The 16743-nt window shown below is 40.4% G+C and overlaps 1 protein-coding gene across 1 annotated transcript; it reads left to right on the top strand.

The window, feature by feature from the left end:
- Positions 1 to 654: 654 nt before the first annotated feature.
- Positions 655 to 16743, top strand: ATP6V1D (ATPase H+ transporting V1 subunit D). Its single transcript, XM_063289788.1, has 9 exons — positions 655 to 784; positions 3781 to 3898; positions 4098 to 4177; positions 5299 to 5366; positions 11393 to 11437; positions 12104 to 12207; positions 13189 to 13255; positions 14980 to 15058; positions 16203 to 16743. Exons 1-9 carry the CDS (start codon positions 744 to 746, stop codon positions 16339 to 16341), a joined length of 741 nt encoding a protein of 246 aa, XP_063145858.1. The 5' UTR covers positions 655 to 743; the 3' UTR covers positions 16342 to 16743.

The following is a 16743-nucleotide window of genomic DNA, read 5'->3' as shown; positions in this document are numbered from 1 at the left end:
ATCTAGCCTATAATCCTGGGCTTCCCCGCACTAATCTATCTTTTTCAAGATCGGCCAAAATCAACTCACAGTGGTCTGAACGTGACAAACATGACAAACGTTACTGACCTTTGAGACTATAATTTGGGTTTCCACCTTAAAAAAAACTTCTCAGTATTTTGGTATTAACCCAAGCTGGTCAATTTTAATTCAAACGTTTCAAAAGTTACAGCAGCTTCTCCCAAATTCCACCTCTGCTTGATCCACAATTACTTTCAATTCTGCCGCATGACAAGAAAAAAAAGGTTCTAAAGAAGCGTCTTCTCATATCCAGTCACTCAGAACTTTCACATGGAAAAGCAAGTAGGAGCTCTAATCTTTCTCCAGACAGCCCACAGTGGCTTTTCCGCAACCTGACTTGCTTCAGAATCAAAGCCTTTTGGTTCCGGCTTTTTCTCCCCGGATTCCCACTACGCGGCACTGACCCACCTCCCTACTTTCCTATGTTTCATTTTGCACTCGGACGTTTTAGAGCCCTCTTTCCTTTTCTTTCCTTTCTAGCTCTACGTTTCTGACGGGCACTGTTGCGTGCTCCGCTGCGTCGCGGCGCGCACCAAGGACGTAACGGAAGGGGCTGCGCCAATCGCGAGAAGCCGTATTGGAGGGCTTGGTGCCCTTGGTAACCAGGGGAAGTCACGTGATCGGGTTGGGGCGCCGAGGAGGGAAGGAGCTTGCGGTGGTCTCTGTCGGCTGGTCTTGGCAGCATGTCGGGCAAAGACAGGATCGAAATCTTCCCTTCGCGGATGTGAGTTGCGCTCTCCTTCTGCCCGCTCCCTTGCCCTGTCGCCCTGCGTGAAGATGGGCCAAGAAGGGTATCACAGTGCAGCGGGCTTTTATTTTTAATTCTTGGGCTCAATCAATCCCAGGTTCATGAATTCCTCCTTGAACCCGTTCAATCATCGTGTGGATGGTCGTGTTTTCTGTCTGGGCCGGATGGAGAAGAAAATTTGCAGAAGGGGATGGGTGGGTTCGCTGTCCTCTGATTACAAAAACGAGCCGGGTGACAATTCGTCTGGACTGTTTAAGGCTGAATTAAATAGTGGGTTTGGGGTGAAGAATAAGACAAGCAAAAGGTTTTTTTCCCCTGCATCAGAGTTCCAGCATAGCCACTGGTAACTGTGGGGTGTTCTTTCAGCCTCTCTTGGATACCTGCAGAAGAGGAATAAATAATGATATTTGGAGAGTCCCTGGAGGAATATTATTTCTCACAGCCTTTCCCAACACGTCTGTTTTTTCGCTCAGGTTAGGGGCAAGCAGGATAAACAGGCTGAAGAAAATGAAGAAGTGAAATACATGCATTGTGCTGTCATAAGAACAAATGCTTTGTCATATAGTCATGTGGTTGACTTCGTATGGAACAGGATTGTCACTGAACCTGAATGTTTCATGACAAGGGCATTGTTGAAAGGACTGAATTCAGAATTACTCCTTTTCTAATGTGAGGAATGTAGGAATAAAGAAAGGGTGGGGTGGGAGAGAAAAATCCATAAGTAATACTCTAAAGTCTGTCTACAATAGTAGACAGGATGGCAGGAATTCTAAAGTAAAAAACTTCTAATGTTATACAGTTGTGCCTGCCTTTTCATCATCATTGCAAGTTGACGGTTAACCCAGTGTTAAGTGGGGTGTGCGTACTTAAAAATAAAGTTCACAAATTATGTTTACAGATTGCATTTAAAATTATTTGCTTCTGGTATTTTGATAGCAACCTTCATGGAGTCCAATTCTGTCATGTTTTTAGAAATCAGTTCCATTAATTTTATTGGTACCTATGCCAGACAGGTGAGCACTTTAGCCCTACAATATGATCCTTTGTTTGTCTTGGTATGCATAAGCCTATTGATTTTCATGGATTCACTTGTGCTTAACTTTAAACACAGTAATTGAATAATAACTTCAAACTTTCCTAAACAATAAACATCTTTTAATAATTGTTGGAATTGCTAACTCTGATCAGAGAGGCTTCTGTTCTTACCTCTGCTTCTTAAGGGTACTTATATACTCAATATTGTTGAATATTCTTCCACTTTTTGTATTTCAACTATTTTTTTTCTGCTGTTCAATCATATCCGATTCTTGTATCTGATTTTTGGAGACTGCCTGAACTAGTCAGTGCAGTTTTCTTGGCAAGATTTCAGAAGTGGTTTGCCATTGCCTCCTTCCTAGGGCTGAGAGAGAGTGACTGGTCCAAGGTCACTCATCTGGCTTTGTGTCTAAGGCAGGACTAGAGCTCACGGTCTTCTGGTTTTGGTTTCTAGCCTGATGCCTTAACCACTACACCAGACTCGGTCTATTGTATTTCAACTATACAATCCACCAAATTAGATGACCTAGAGTCAGATAAGTAGGTGACCTTTCAGTATTTCTGTATTGGTTGTCATCTTGTTAGTGCACCTATAGTAGAGTCATATTTGTTTCTGAATGGAACTTTGATCTTTCAATATTTTATATGATCTAAACTTTGTTAAATATCTGTTTAGTAAACTTTTAAGTTTTCAGTGATAATATTTTATCATTACTTAACCTTGAGAATGAAGTGTTGCATTTATGTTATTTTCTCCTGTTTTTTAAAAATAAAAGTCCAGTAGAAAATATTAATATCGAGTATTTAATTCCCCCCGCCTAGCTCCATAATTGAGAGAGATGTCAACTATAAAAACATTTTTTTTTGCTTTTTCTTTCTTGTGGAGAAGTGAATTTGTATGATCAGTTCTGAGTCTTATCTGTAAGTATATATTCCTACTGGCATAAATCTTGCATAGATCAACCACACTTACAGTACGTTTGCAGACTCCAGTGGATGGCATTGTTGACAGCAAACAGAATGTTGTTGAAATGCACACAAAGAATCTTGTTCCAACTAGTAAGTGAGTTAGTCTGCTGGGGAGGCAGTGGCAAAAGCTAGCTGGTACAAGAATATGAAATCTCCCTTTTTCCTTCATTTGAAAAGAACTTCTGTTCTTCAACTTGCTTTTCAGCTTAAGCTCTTTCTATGATATATGTTACAATTTTAAAAAAAGAATCTACATTAAATCTCCTTGGTCAATACTTAATGCTACTCAGTGCTAGTTTATTGTTAAGGTACTAATTATTTTTCCTCAATTCAGACAAACTAGCGGCAGGTAGTTTGAATTCATTGGAAACTTGAAGCATGTGGATAACCAGTAGTGTCTGACCACTAGGCAATTGGGGAAGTATGGAGGCAGAGACACAGCATGTGACCTATTATGTACTAATTTCCAAGAAACCACTCTGTGTTATATTGCCATTTTGCATTTATCAGTTATATAATATGCATCTTGAGTTATAAATGATTTAGTTCTTAATGTGCCTTACTTTGAATGATGGCAAAGAAATAATGCTAAACACATCTTTATTGAGGAATCTATTCACTTGATGGAATGATCCTGTTCTGAAAATTCTCCTGTCAGCACTTCTGAATTTTTTAAGCCTCCCTAGAAAAGAGTTTTCCATCATCACTAATTTGGAGTTCATTCCCTTGTAAGGCTTTTTGGGATTGTAGATATTAAGACTGCAATTCCATGCTTGCTTACACAGGAATATTTGATAGTGCAATTGTTTCAAGCAAAGGATGATGCCATCAGGCCTGTGTCCTAAATGTACCCTCAAGTTCTGTGAGCCAAAGAAGATGGTGGTTTATTTTCAGAAACATCCATCTCAAGTTATTTTCAGAAACATCCATCTCAAAAATCAAAAAGTCACTTTTTCTGATTTTTACAGGGCTCAGACTATTATGAAAGCCCGTTTGAAAGGAGCCCAGACTGGTCGCAACCTCTTGAAAAAAAAATCAGATGCATTGACCTTACGATTCCGGCAGATTTTAAAGAAAATTATTGAGGTAGGGAGTTTAAATGCATTTGTTTTGCTTTATTTTGTTAGTGTTTTAGAAAATTCTTAAGCTTAATATCATCAAACCAATATTTAAATATTGTCATAGTGTAAACAAATTTTGTTCTTTTTTTAAAGATCTAACTTCCATTATTGTCTATATGTTTTATGCTGGGTTCACAAGTGCTCTTTTTCTGTTGTATTTGCAGACTAAGATGTTGATGGGTGAAGTGATGAGAGAAGCAGCTTTTTCCCTTGCTGAAGCAAAGTTCACAGCTGGAGATTTTAGGTGAAGCCCATAAGCTTTGGGTGCGGGTAAAGGATGTCCATGTGAGATGCTGGCCCTGTCATGAAAAATGAATTAGTGAGATGTTTGGCATTTGTGAATGCAGTTATGAGGGAGAAGAACATTCTGTAGCAGATGCTTTAAGAAAACATGAAATAGGTGTACTCATAAGAAGATTTATTTCAAAATAGCATTTAAAGACAAACGAGAAGAAAAACAGTGGAGGATTTGAATTTGTGAAAAGTATTGGCTAGCAGAATGGGATACTGAGCTTTTTGTGGCTATTTTCAAACAGAACAAGGTGGGCAACCTTTTACTTCTTGGACTGCAGAGTTTGCCAGATCAGGATTCAGGTTTCCTACATTTGGCAGGTTTATGTATGCAAATGTTCACACACAAACACTGCTTAAGCGTACATGTACAGTTCCACTCTTTCTCACCTTATCCCTGGCTTCCACCATATACTGCAAATTGCCTGTTTCCATTAGGTGATAATGGATTGCAAGGAACCAGTTATTTGGTTCCTGGCTATCAATGGTGATTGGAACTAGTGTTCTGTTTCCTGTTGAGCAGTAGAAAAATTAGTAGGACTTCCATGGCTCTGGGACCATACTTCTTGTGGTTGTTCATCCATGTTTTAAAACACATACTGCATGCATGATGGCCTGATGATCATGATGGTTTGCTTTGGTCACCATCTTGAAAATTAAGTTCACCTATATTACAGTGAAAAAAGTTATAGAAATACTTTTATAATAGGTAAATGTTAATTTTACCGGTTAAACCATTCTGTCATTTTTATTATGAAAAATACCACCAAATCTTTAAATGTTTCTGCAGTTTTCACCATCAGTCTGAAAAAGCTACACTTGCAGTTGTTGAGTCTTTTCTGTATTTTATGTGAATTAGCCTCATCAGTGAGAGTAATCTCTGAGTAAGAAGGCATGAATTTGTGTCAGATATGCTAGCACTAAGTTTTCAGTTTTTAAAGTTCTATGTTTTGGTAGCTTTGTTAGTTAAAACCGATAAAATCTGGAGAAAACTTTGAGACAAATAGTTTTCACACACCTTTGGGGAAATCTGTTGTATAGCAGTGCAAATTAAACGTTCTTTTCTTTCTGCAGTACTACTGTGATTCAGAATGTGAACAAAGCTCAAGTCAAGATCAGAGCTAAAAAAGACAATGTAGCAGGTGAGTCTTCTATATCAGTCTTTCTCAACTTCAGCAAATTGAAGATGTCTGGACTTGGTAGGCTTCTGGTGGGGGAATGGTGCCTTGAGCTGTGTCTTTCACAATCTCCGTGGTAGATCAGTCAGTGTGGATTGGTTTTCGGGCTCAGGCAGGTTTCCTTAGAGCCCAGAAGTGTTCTCCGGATTAAGGAGAACTCTAGGAATCACCCCATGTGCTCTCCAGATGGCTGGTCACAGCCAGAAGACTGCAAAATGGTATTTCGCGATCGACTGGTGAGTGATTGGCTGGGAGGCAGGTTGTCATCTCTTCCTAAGCTGCACTGAAGCCACAAATGGACTCTAAAGCTGCCCACCCCATTTCTATCACACCAAGGTTTTTTTCCCCTGTTTATTTATTATTAAAGAGAGGCCTTTTGATCAAAGAAATGCAGAACCTCTTGGTGATTTTCATTATTTTTGGAATTTATTAATTTGGAAATTTGGCTTTTTCAATATTTAAATTGTAACATTGGGACTTAAAAAATTTTGCTTGCTCACTGCTATTTTTTTTAATGTTTTGAGGATTATAACAAATTTACCTACTCACTGAACCTGCAGAGCTGAATTCTGATCTATCTGCTTTCACTTTCCCATGAGAACGGCTTCTGTTCACATTTTCTTTCATGTTTACTGAATACTTCCTGATAATTAACTGAAGGATTTTCCCGGTCTCCTGCCTAAGGCATTCTTGAGGCACTAGAGGGCACCATAATGTTCTGTTGAGGGATGTGAAAGAAATCAAAGCAAACTTTAGAGAATTTTGTCTTAAAGTTACCCATGCCCTGGGACATCTCTCAGAACTTGTGGAATCTAGAGTTTACCAACGATCTGAAGATGATCAGGGTGAAAATTACTTTGAGAATAGCGCTCCTGCCGTAAAGAAGAAAACAAGGATGAATGTTTTGAAGCCAAAAGGTGAAGGGAGAAAAATTGACTTGTGGAACGCTAACCCTAATCGTGAAGAAGGACGAGCTCCGGGCGTAAAGGGAGAGGTGGAAATGGCTGCATTCCTGGAATATCGAGACCAGAGAAGGATTGAGCTCCAAGGGCTGGAAGGTTTTTGAAGGTTATTTGGACTTCACAAGGCAGGCTGTTGAATTTGCGACTTGTAAGGAGAAAGCCACGTCTGTAGTACTGAAATATGAAAATGCCTTAGTTTATAATGTTTATAAACAATGAATTTATTTTGGGTAAAAGGATACTAATGGTGTTATCGCTTAAATATATAACGGTAGTAAGCTGTAATGTTTAAGTATATAAGTGCTTTGGTTAATTACATACATATGTATATTAGGATGGTTTTTTAAGGCGCTTGATGGATGCTTTTGCTCCTCTTTGAACGACATTAATCAGCTGTGGACAGGCCCGTCTTTGTTGTTATTTTAGCAGGTACAGAGGAGTAAAATTGTAGCGAAGAAGGATAATATTTGATTAGTTGTTTATTAGGTGAAAAATTGTGCCGCAAAAGGTTTTTTGTTTTAGAGGAGAATGTTATATTGAGAATGGAAACTCTTTATAGAAATAATGTTTATTTTAGTTTAAATTAGAGTAAGAGATTGATACTGAGTTGTAGAAAGTTGGAAGTCACTATGTAGTAGCCCCCTTTGTATTTTTGCACTTCTTTGGGTTTCTTTTTTCTTCTAGTATTCTTTGTTTCACTCTTTGTAGTTTTTATGTATATAAATTAATAAAGCTTTAAAACCAAAGATGTCTGGACTTCATCTCCCAGAATTCCCCAGCCAGCACGGGAGTTGGTCCACACATCTTCAAGTTGCTGAGGTTGACAAATTTGGAATAAATTTTATTATATTTCAAGAAAAGAATAAAAACTACAAAAAAAAACTACAGAGAGAGAAAAAACTAAAAAAGTGCAGAAACACAAGACAAAAAAATTTAAATTTATAGAAAGGTGTGGCTTCAGACTGTTGACAGCAAGGATATACAAAATTTCCATAATCAATCTCTTACCCTATATTAAACCAAAACACCACATTATTTTTATAGGTCATTCTACTTTAACACATAAAAAAAATCACTAAGTACAGTTACTCCTCCCCCTTATATTAAAATGAAGAAAAAAGAAGATTCATATAAACCTCTTGGACATCTTTCTCCTCTCCAAAAGATAAAACATATTTAATTATTCCTTTCCTACCACTATTCTATACATTTCTGTCTACTATAATAAGAATCAGATTAAAAAGCACATAAATTATACTTAATAATGCAACAGTTATAATAACCTCTGTATTCAAAACAGTGAATCTAAATCTTTAAAGGCAAATAGCATCAGTCAAATCCTTAAAGCAAACCAAATGAACGTTCTTCAACCCTTAACCCACTTCAAAATAAACCAGAGCAGTTACATATCCTCACAATGTATAGAGTTTTCCTCTTAAGAAAGTAAAACAGCCCAACTGCCCCCCTCAAAAATCCCAGGTTCTTTTCATGCCATTCCACCAAGAGATCGATACTTATACCTTGCAGATCACTCTCTACTTTGGATTTCTCCAACTCCATTATCTAATCTTCACCCAGCATCTCAATAAAAATCCCAATCTCAGTCTTAATAAAAACCTTTCTATCACTCCCAAATTCCTCAGTTTCATTCTCCACATCCTCAACCTGATGGCAGATTTTAGATCTCATAGTTTCCAGTGTCCTGGATGTCTTGCATAAAAGTTTGACAGAAGTCAGAAGAAATCTGTTTAAGATCCTGGTGAAGGTCAGAAAGTATCTGTTTGAATTCCTCCATGTCTCACGCAGTAGATTATGGCACCCCCTAAGAGCTTAGTCAGCGAAAGTTGAAGATATCTGAAAGTTGTTCACTTAACGTGAGAGTGAATAGCAGACTGTTCTCAAGGGAAAGTGAACAGAAAGCTGAAGGTTCAAATCAGCCGATTCAACGTGTAGGAAAATACTAATATCTTCAAATTTAATACAAAAATAATAACAGGAAAACAATTGTTTACCCTGCAGGGAGGCTGGACCCATTTGATTGGTCCGCCCCCGGTGACTGATGGACCTGGTAGGGTTTCAGAGGGAGCTGGGGTTTATTCCTGAGGGCCTGCTGCATGGTCCAGTGGAGGTCCTGGCCACAGTCTGGAATAGGGCCGCGGCCGGGGCCTTGGACAGGATCGCGCCTGTGCCTCCTCTCTTGCCTCGCTTGACCCGTCGCTCCCTGTGGTTTACGGAGGAGTTGAGGGTTTTGAAGAGGGTTATGAGACGTCTGGAGCGTCGCTGGAGGAAGACAAAGACTGAATCTGACCGAACACAAGCTAGAGCCGCTATTAAGACCTACCTTGTGACGGTAAGAGTGGCGAAACGTGAATATTTCTCCGCTCTTATTGCATCCGCAGAATGCCATCCGATGGCCTTGTTTAAGATCACTCGATCTCTTCTGGGTCAGGTAGATCCAGGGACCCACCTACAAGGCCATTCGGAAGAGTTTTCACAGCATCTGCAGGATAAAATCACTCAGATCCATTCTAAGTTGGACTCTTAGTGTGAAGCGGAGTCTGGGGAGATGCCAGGGGAATGTACTTACCCTGTTATCTGGGAACGGTTTGATCCTGTTGGGCCTGAGGAAGTGGACAGGATTCTCCGGACTGTGAATGCAACCACATGTCATCTTGACCCATGCCCTTCCTGGCTGATAAAATCAGCCCGGGAAGTGACTTGTGGTTGGGTCCAGGCAATGGTTAATGCATGCTTGAGGGAGGGGGTGTTTCTGGCTGCCTTTAAGGAGGCGCTGGTATACCCCCTCCTCAAGAAGCCATTCTTGGACCCTACTATACTGGGCAATTTTCGCCCTGTCTCCCACCTTCCCTTTTTGGGAAAAGTGGTTGAGAAAGTGGTTGCGTTGCAGCTCCAGAGAATTTTGGAGGAAACAGATTATCTGGACCCCTTTCAGTCAGGTTTCAGGCCAGGATATGGGACAGAGACTGCATTGGTCGCACTTATGGATGATCTCTGGCGGGAGTGGGATGGAGGGAGTGCATCCATCCTGGCTCTCTTGGACCTCTCAGCGGCTTTCGATAGCATTGACCATGGTGTCCTTCTGGGGCGGCTCAGGGGGTTAGGGGTGGGCGGTGTAGTTTTGCGCTGGTTCACCTCCTTCCTCCGGGGCCGTTCCCAATCAGTGGTGATAGGAGAGGAGAGATCCGGCCCTCGACCCCTCCATTGTGGGGTGCTGCAGGGTTCGGTACTCTCTCCCCTCCTATTTAACATCTACATGAAACTGCTGGGTGAGATCATCTGTCACCATGGGATGAGGTATCATCAATATGCCGATGATACCCAGTTATATATCTCCATCCTGGGTGAAGTAAGTGATGCGATCTCCACCCTTTCCAGGTGCCTGGGGGCTGTGGGGGCCTGGATGGGGAACAACAGGCTTCAACCCTGGTAAGACAGAGTGGCTGTGGATTGATGGCACCCCTGGATGGGGTGGCACTGCCCCATTCGGAACCAGTGCGGAACCTGGGGGTCCTCCTGGACTCGCGACTCCTGCTCAAAGAGCAGGTGGCAGTCACGGCCAGGAGGGCCTTTGCACATCTTCTGGTGGTGCGCCAGCTACGCCCATTCCTGGACCAACATGCCTTCTCCAAATTAACATACTTGTGCAAATATACTCACTCTTCCTTCTCTCTTGGAATCATCATCAAGACAGACCCTATCTCTTTTCATTCTCTTTGTCATGGTCCCAGCCTGAACCCAACGAAGCAGCACTCTTGATACAATGCATGTATGAAAGAGTCTTTATTGGGTCAGCATCCAAAACGCATTAAAGATTCAAGTAACTTAGTGACACATGAGTAACAGTGTAAGTACATTTCTCCCCCCACCCATCCAGGAGCCTCTGGTGTCCTGATCCATTCCTCTGTCTCGCACTCTCCCGTGCGAAGCCACTGACAGCACGGCCTCTTACTTTCATCTGTCCAGGGTGCTAAATCACAGTGCCTGCCTGCCTGTGAATTCACGAAGCCTGCCTGCCTGCCGCATTTTGCGCCTCAGCCTCCTCCTGTTGTGATTTCTGTCTGATCTGCGTTTTCCATGGTGGCCTGGTGGCTGCCAGTTGTCAGGATGGTCCCGGGGAACCATCATGACACTCCCTAGCTGCCCAGGCCCCTCTTTTTCTGAATCCTTATCTGCCTTTCACAAGGATTTGCACAGCAACAGAGAACAGTTTTAATTGGATGCTGCCAGCAGAAAGAAGCACAGATATCCATTAAACCCCTTCTTTCCTTGTGTGTTAAAACAGTTGTTTCACTCTCATCATTTCTGTCTTAGGCCAATCCTAATTGCCAAACAAAGGGCTCTGGGACAGAGTGATGAGCCTCTTGGCAGTCATCCTTGCCAATACTTGGCAATTATAATTTGCAGTGTAGTTGTGAAGGCAGCAAAGCTTTGCCTGCATATAAGTCCTAAGTGAACATTAACTGTAACAGGAACAGGCATTTACTTAAATTACCCCTGCCACCATGTTTGGTAAATAGGTTTCTTAAAGCAGCTGACATCTGGCTAGCATCCAGGATGTATGTGTTGCAGTTCATTCTGATGAACTGCAACAAGTTATTATTTCTTGAGGGGGGAACAAATTAAGAGCTCAGTCCTCTGCCTTGTATGGGCTACCTTTGGAGGGGTTGCCTCATTCGTTTAATCACAGTTTTCTGCTGATATTTGAACTTAAATGTTGAACTAGTGTTTCTCAACCTCAACAAGTTGAAACATCTGTGGACTTCAACTCCCAGAATTCCCTAGCCAGCATGCTTGCTCAGGAATTCTGGGAGTTGAAGTCCACAGATCTTAAACTTGTTGAGGTTGAGAAACACTGGCTTAAATGCTCACTGCAGACCATCACTGGGCCAAGCAATTTCAGCTCCTATAGAATCCAGCTTGGACTTTTAAGAGAGAGAACTGGATGATGGCTGGGATGGAAGTTGGGAAATGTGTAATTTTTACAACCTGTTGTATGGCTTTTTACAGGTGTGACATTGCCAGTTTTTGAGCATTACCAAGAAGGAGGGGATAGTAAGTGTGCCTTTTCTTTATTTCCAGAAGGCTTGGGGGAGGAGTGGTTTTAATAAACTGTATTAAGATTTCTGGATTCTTATAGCTTAATAAATAACAGCAGTTATGTGAGATTTTACAAGTTTCCTATGTAAGGAAAAAGTTTCTTCAGTTTTTATCTAACCAAGCTGATTTCAGGTGCTGGGGGAAGGTAAACAAGTGAAATGAAATAAGAGATATGAGACATTTTCATCATCTCTTGAGGCATCTGAGCCCCTTCAGGTATAATCCTGAGTGTTGGGAATTAACTCATTCCCAGAAGAGTCAGTATTAAATTGTATTTTATTATATTTCACTTGTTTATTTTATTACCATAGTTTTTATGCCACCTGCTTGCCAAACTCTAGATGGCTTACTATATGCATTCTTGTATTAGAACTAGCAAGGAAAATGAGTGGGGAGTCCTTGGTGCTCTCTGAGCTTGGTTGTTTTCTTGCAGACGTTTCATTGCCTGACTAGGCAGCATCTTCAGTGCTAGCTAGATATTCTCTTTGATTGGAAGATGGGTGGGGTGGCAGTTTTTTTTTCCATACTTGGAACTAATGTCTTTCCCTAATGTTTTCTTTTGGCTTGGAAGTTGACTGAAGTCTTTAATGAATTAGCTAACTATCTAAATATATTATTTAGGTTATGAGCTGACTGGTTTAGCCAGAGGTGGTGAACAGCTGGCCAAGCTGAAAAGGAACTATGCCAAAGCAGTAGAACTCCTTGTAGAACTAGCTTCCCTTCAGGTAGGTGGACACAGAATGCTGTCAGAAAGACATCGGAAAAGTCCACATGGTGGATTATCAGTCAAGGGAATGTAGTACTGCCAACTGTTTTCACAAGGGCTTTGTTTAGTATTTTCCAGCATATCTAACTGTAGTTCTTTCTAAGATAAACGAGAAAAGAAGCCATGTGTAATATTCCAGCCAAAATGGCAGTGTTTTTTGTTGCTAGTTGGGAATTGCATTGGTGCTGGTACAGTAAGTGGTTTTAAGTTAGCTAAAGGGAAAAAACAGATTGCAACCTTTATTTTTCAAAATACAGCATATATGACCACTGTGCAAACTCGAACTTTGTTGTATCTGCCTTCTGCTATATTCCCTTGTCTTTGAAAAGAGTCTATAACTGTTTTGTGGATGCATAGAATCTTCCTGAGATCTGTTAACAACACTACCTAAGCAATTCTGTGGGCACATTTGAGTAGAGATACATGTTGAATAATCTCTTCTCCAAGCCTTTGTAATGCTATGAACTAGAGATGCAGCAGGCAAACTGTTTCCTTCTAGATGTTTTAAACTACATTTCTCATAATATGACTCCCTGGCCATTCTGGCTCTGTCTTATCGGGATTGGAACCTGATTGTGCATGAATTTTAAGCACACGCCCCTTCACCATCTTAGATACCATAGGTAAGGGCTTTTGGGAAAGGAGAGGCTATCTGTGTTGTCACCTGATACCAATCTCTTATTTTTTAAAAAATGTGCCTATGAACTTAAACAGATGGGCCCCAATAAATGGAAACATTTTCATCTATGTGAAATGCCAGGTGAGTGGCTAGGTTGGTATTGTATCAGTTCACTTTGGCCTTACTTGGTAAAGAAATTTTCGAGTATGTTTAGGAACATACCTTTGGTTTGCCTGGGGCTGAATCCTTTCTGAAAGCCAATCTGTCATGTTTGGTCATGATAATGTCTTATTCTACACTCCAACTTGTTTGCTTCTGTAGACTTCATTTGTTACTCTGGATGAAGCAATCAAGATAACAAACAGGCGTGTGAATGCTATTGAACATGGTAAGTGAAAGGTGATAATCCTTAGGATATAATTGTTTAACTCTGGACAATATGGAAAGCTGTGGGTCATTTCTGTGCTTGTTATATAATTGATATCTACTCACCCCTGAATCAGGTGATAGGTATTGTTCTCTGATATGTGTCATAGTATCAAGAGTTTGAAGATTTTCCAAGGTTCCCATTGGAGGAGGATCATAATCCATAGAAATCATCTCCCTAGCACCAGCCTCTTTACATGCCATTTCAGGACACGTTGCAAACCTGTTTTTTTCACACTTTTTCTCCCAATAATGCCCAAGTAATCTCTCTTTCCCTGCCTCTCTTTTTGAGCAAGGGGTCACACTGGGATGCAATTTTGTTCATTTTGTATTCGGTGCTGCCTCTTAATAGCTACTAGGGCTATACCAAATCTCTAGTCCCAAAAATCTGTGCAAGTGTGTCCAATTGGTTTAGATCTGAGGTGTACCACAGGTGATCCTTGAAAACCTTAGATATGGCCCTTAAAGCCCCTCCAAACATTATTTTAATAATTACAGTTCTATCCTAAAAGAGAAGATTATTTCATATATATGGAGTAGGCTTGTTAAAGTCTATTTCATTAATTTTAATTACATGTAAATTGTTCTTTGTCCTGGTTCTACTTGTTTTGGGGAGGTAGAATTTGTTCCCCAGGAGACCACAGACAAGTGTTACACTTGGCCCCAAAAAAGGTTTGTATACCCAGTTTAGATGAAACTTTGGCCCGTCCATGATCCTTGATATGTAAGAAGTAGAATGTTTAAATGCTTGTTGCAGTTGACTAGTGAAGCTTGAAAATAATTTTATTATCCTGCTAGATTGTTTCACCACAAGAAAAATGTCATTTTTCTTTGCCCTGTATCACACTGCCAGTAATTTGTGGCTTACTATATGAGAATCAAATGACTATTATTTTGTTATGCCTCTAATTATAGTATCTCACACTACCATTGATGCCATCACAGACTGAGCATTTTATTTTAGTGCTGAGATACCTGTATTTCTGTGTAAGACTGCCTAAGATCAACTTCCAGAAATTCTGTTTCATTCAGTTAAAAATCCTATTCTTCCATATGTCTTACAACTGAAAATATGAATGGCACTTCTCAGTTGCCAGAATACCTAGATTTCTGCATGGCTCTCCTCTTTTTTAGTTTTCAACTGCATGGATAGCCAAAGCATCTCTCCCAGTTAAGGACTGGGAGGCATTCAGGGGAGGGAGAGGAATGAAAGTTGCTGGGGTGCTGTAATGGGGGAAGACATGAACCCCCCCTAGAACAAAAGCAATATTAGCAGAATAAATCAGAAATGGAGAAGATTCATAATTGCCTAACACACCACAGCACATAACTGGTGCAGGTTGATGTAACCTGAATGACATCCATTTAGGCCTTCTGAATATCCCCAGATGCCTCCTGACTGAACTCCCAAGAAACAAATGCACAGCTGCAGACTTGCAAAACTTTAAAGAGTTGGGAAGTGTTAAGGGGCCCAAGAGACCTCAAGGGAAGACCTCTCCTCCAAAACGTGCCACCTAAATGGCAGACATCAAATGCTTATAGCATTGGAATGTTATGATGAAGAGAACGCAAAACACAATCGGTAGAAGAGGATGTGGGAGGGAGATTTCATACAAGATTTCAGGTCTAACATGGCATGAGCTCTTCTTGTAAAATCGTATGTGGTAACAATTACTTTTTATACAGTGATTATTCCTAGAATTGAACGCACGTTGTCTTACATCATAACCGAGTTGGATGAGCGAGAACGAGAGGAGTTTTACAGGTTAGTGACTCAGCAAGCTAGACACTGAGTACTTTGAATTTAGAAATATTTTTGTCTTTCTGATGCGAAGTGCAGAAGAGGAGATGCCTGCATTAAAAATCTTGTGGAAGCCAGAGTTTTATTTATGTATTGCCTTTACCCTCCCAATTTTTTGCCACAACCACCCTGTCAAGTAGATTGGACTGACAGCAACATGGCTGAAGTCACCCACTGAGCTTTCAGTCCTTGTCCAGTACCTTAGCCACTCCACCACGGTGGCCCACTTAACACTGACTAGGTGGCTGAAGGATTTTCTGTGGGGTTGTTTAGCTGCAAAGTATGGCTTTGCGGACACATTGACCACCCTTACAACATGTACTAGGTTTCCTTGAGAACCGGAGTTGCTTCAGCCAAACCTAGTACAGGAGCGTAATTGGATTTTAAGGTCCACCCCACTTTTTGACACATGCAAGGGATTATTCATAAGGTCCATAACTGGGGTGCTGTTAATGAGAGGCCCTGCTCCTAACTACTACAATGTGAGCCAAAATGTGAGCAGAGCCTTTCTCAGTCATTTTAGTGCACAGCTTGGATAGTAGATAGGAAAGTGATTTTTAAGCAGTTGAGTATTACAGTGCAAATGTATTACTGCAGAGAACACTGCTTATTGCATCCCTCAGTGCTATGATGCCTTCCATAGTACTTATTTCTTGAAAACTGGTTATATTTTGAGAAATAGTTAATCATTACTACTCAGTTAATTTTGCCTAGGTAACACAGACTATGTGAATTAAAGCTTTGCTTGGAGCAAAGCCAGATTGGCTAAGGGATACCTTCACTGTTTCTAAGAAGGTGGATGATTTAAATAATCTTTACATGTGATACAAGTGATGTAACAACCAGAAATAGATTCCCATGCAGCTTGCCAGCCTCCTTTCCCCCTCTTCAGTATATTGTAGGCACTCTGTGTACCCATTACAGTAAATAAGAATCCACATTCCACATTCCTGTTCACTCATCTGCTTTATTTGAAAGTAATTTTTCCCATCCTTTCTATAAATGGAGAGGAATGGAGAATTTAGATAATACTTTTCTTACATTTCCATTCTAAAATCTATCAACAACAAAAACGCCAATAAGCTTGTCCTATGTCCCCCCCCCCAAGATTAAAGAAGATTCAAGAAAAGAAAAAGATACTGAAAGAGAAGAATGATAAACTGCAAGAATTACGGAAGGCTGCTGGAGAGCAAGAACCTGCCAATTTGCTTGCAGAAGAAAAAGACGAGGATCTTCTCTTTGAATAGCTATGAACAAGTTGCGACTGAAAACTAAAAGCTGTGCTACTTTGTGGACCTTATTTATGAAGCTCTTTCTTTGATGTATTAGCCTGAATGTTCCACTCCAGACCTATTCAAGGAATGTTTTGTTGTGGAAAATTGCTCTTTAATTAAACATTTGCATGAAGCAAGATCATTCCATTTCCTGTCTCATTCCTTTGGCATAGAAGTATGGTTTCTCTGTGTCCTGCAAATTCTTGTAGCAAGATTTTTGTTCGTGGTCACAAGTGGAAACAATTACAATGACCATTTCAGAAATTCGTAACTTGGAATTGTGTTTTTCCTTTCTAAAAAAGAAGAAACTTCTATTTTAAATTTTATCTTAATTGTACTGTGAAATCAATAAAGAAATATGGCTAAACAAATAAA

Source organism: Candoia aspera, chromosome 1, assembly GCF_035149785.1.
Source record: "Candoia aspera isolate rCanAsp1 chromosome 1, rCanAsp1.hap2, whole genome shotgun sequence".
In the NCBI taxonomy this organism is placed as follows: domain Eukaryota; kingdom Metazoa; phylum Chordata; class Lepidosauria; order Squamata; family Boidae; genus Candoia; species Candoia aspera.
Note: the sequence above shows the minus strand (reverse complement) of the source record. Positions and strands in the feature narration are given on the sequence as shown.

What these genes read in the sequence shown, in the direction of transcription:
- ATP6V1D (XM_063289788.1), top strand. Translation starts at nt 744, where the DNA reads ATGTCGGGCAAAGACAGGATCGAAATCTTCCCTTCGCGGAT. An exon ending in TTCACAGCTGGAGATTTTAG is followed by an intron (nt 4,178 to 5,298) that starts GTGAAGCCCATA and finishes TTCTTTCTGCAG; the next exon opens with TACTACTGTGATTCAGAATG. An exon ending in TAAAAAAGACAATGTAGCAG is followed by an intron (nt 5,367 to 11,392) that starts GTGAGTCTTCTA and finishes GGCTTTTTACAG; the next exon opens with GTGTGACATTGCCAGTTTTT.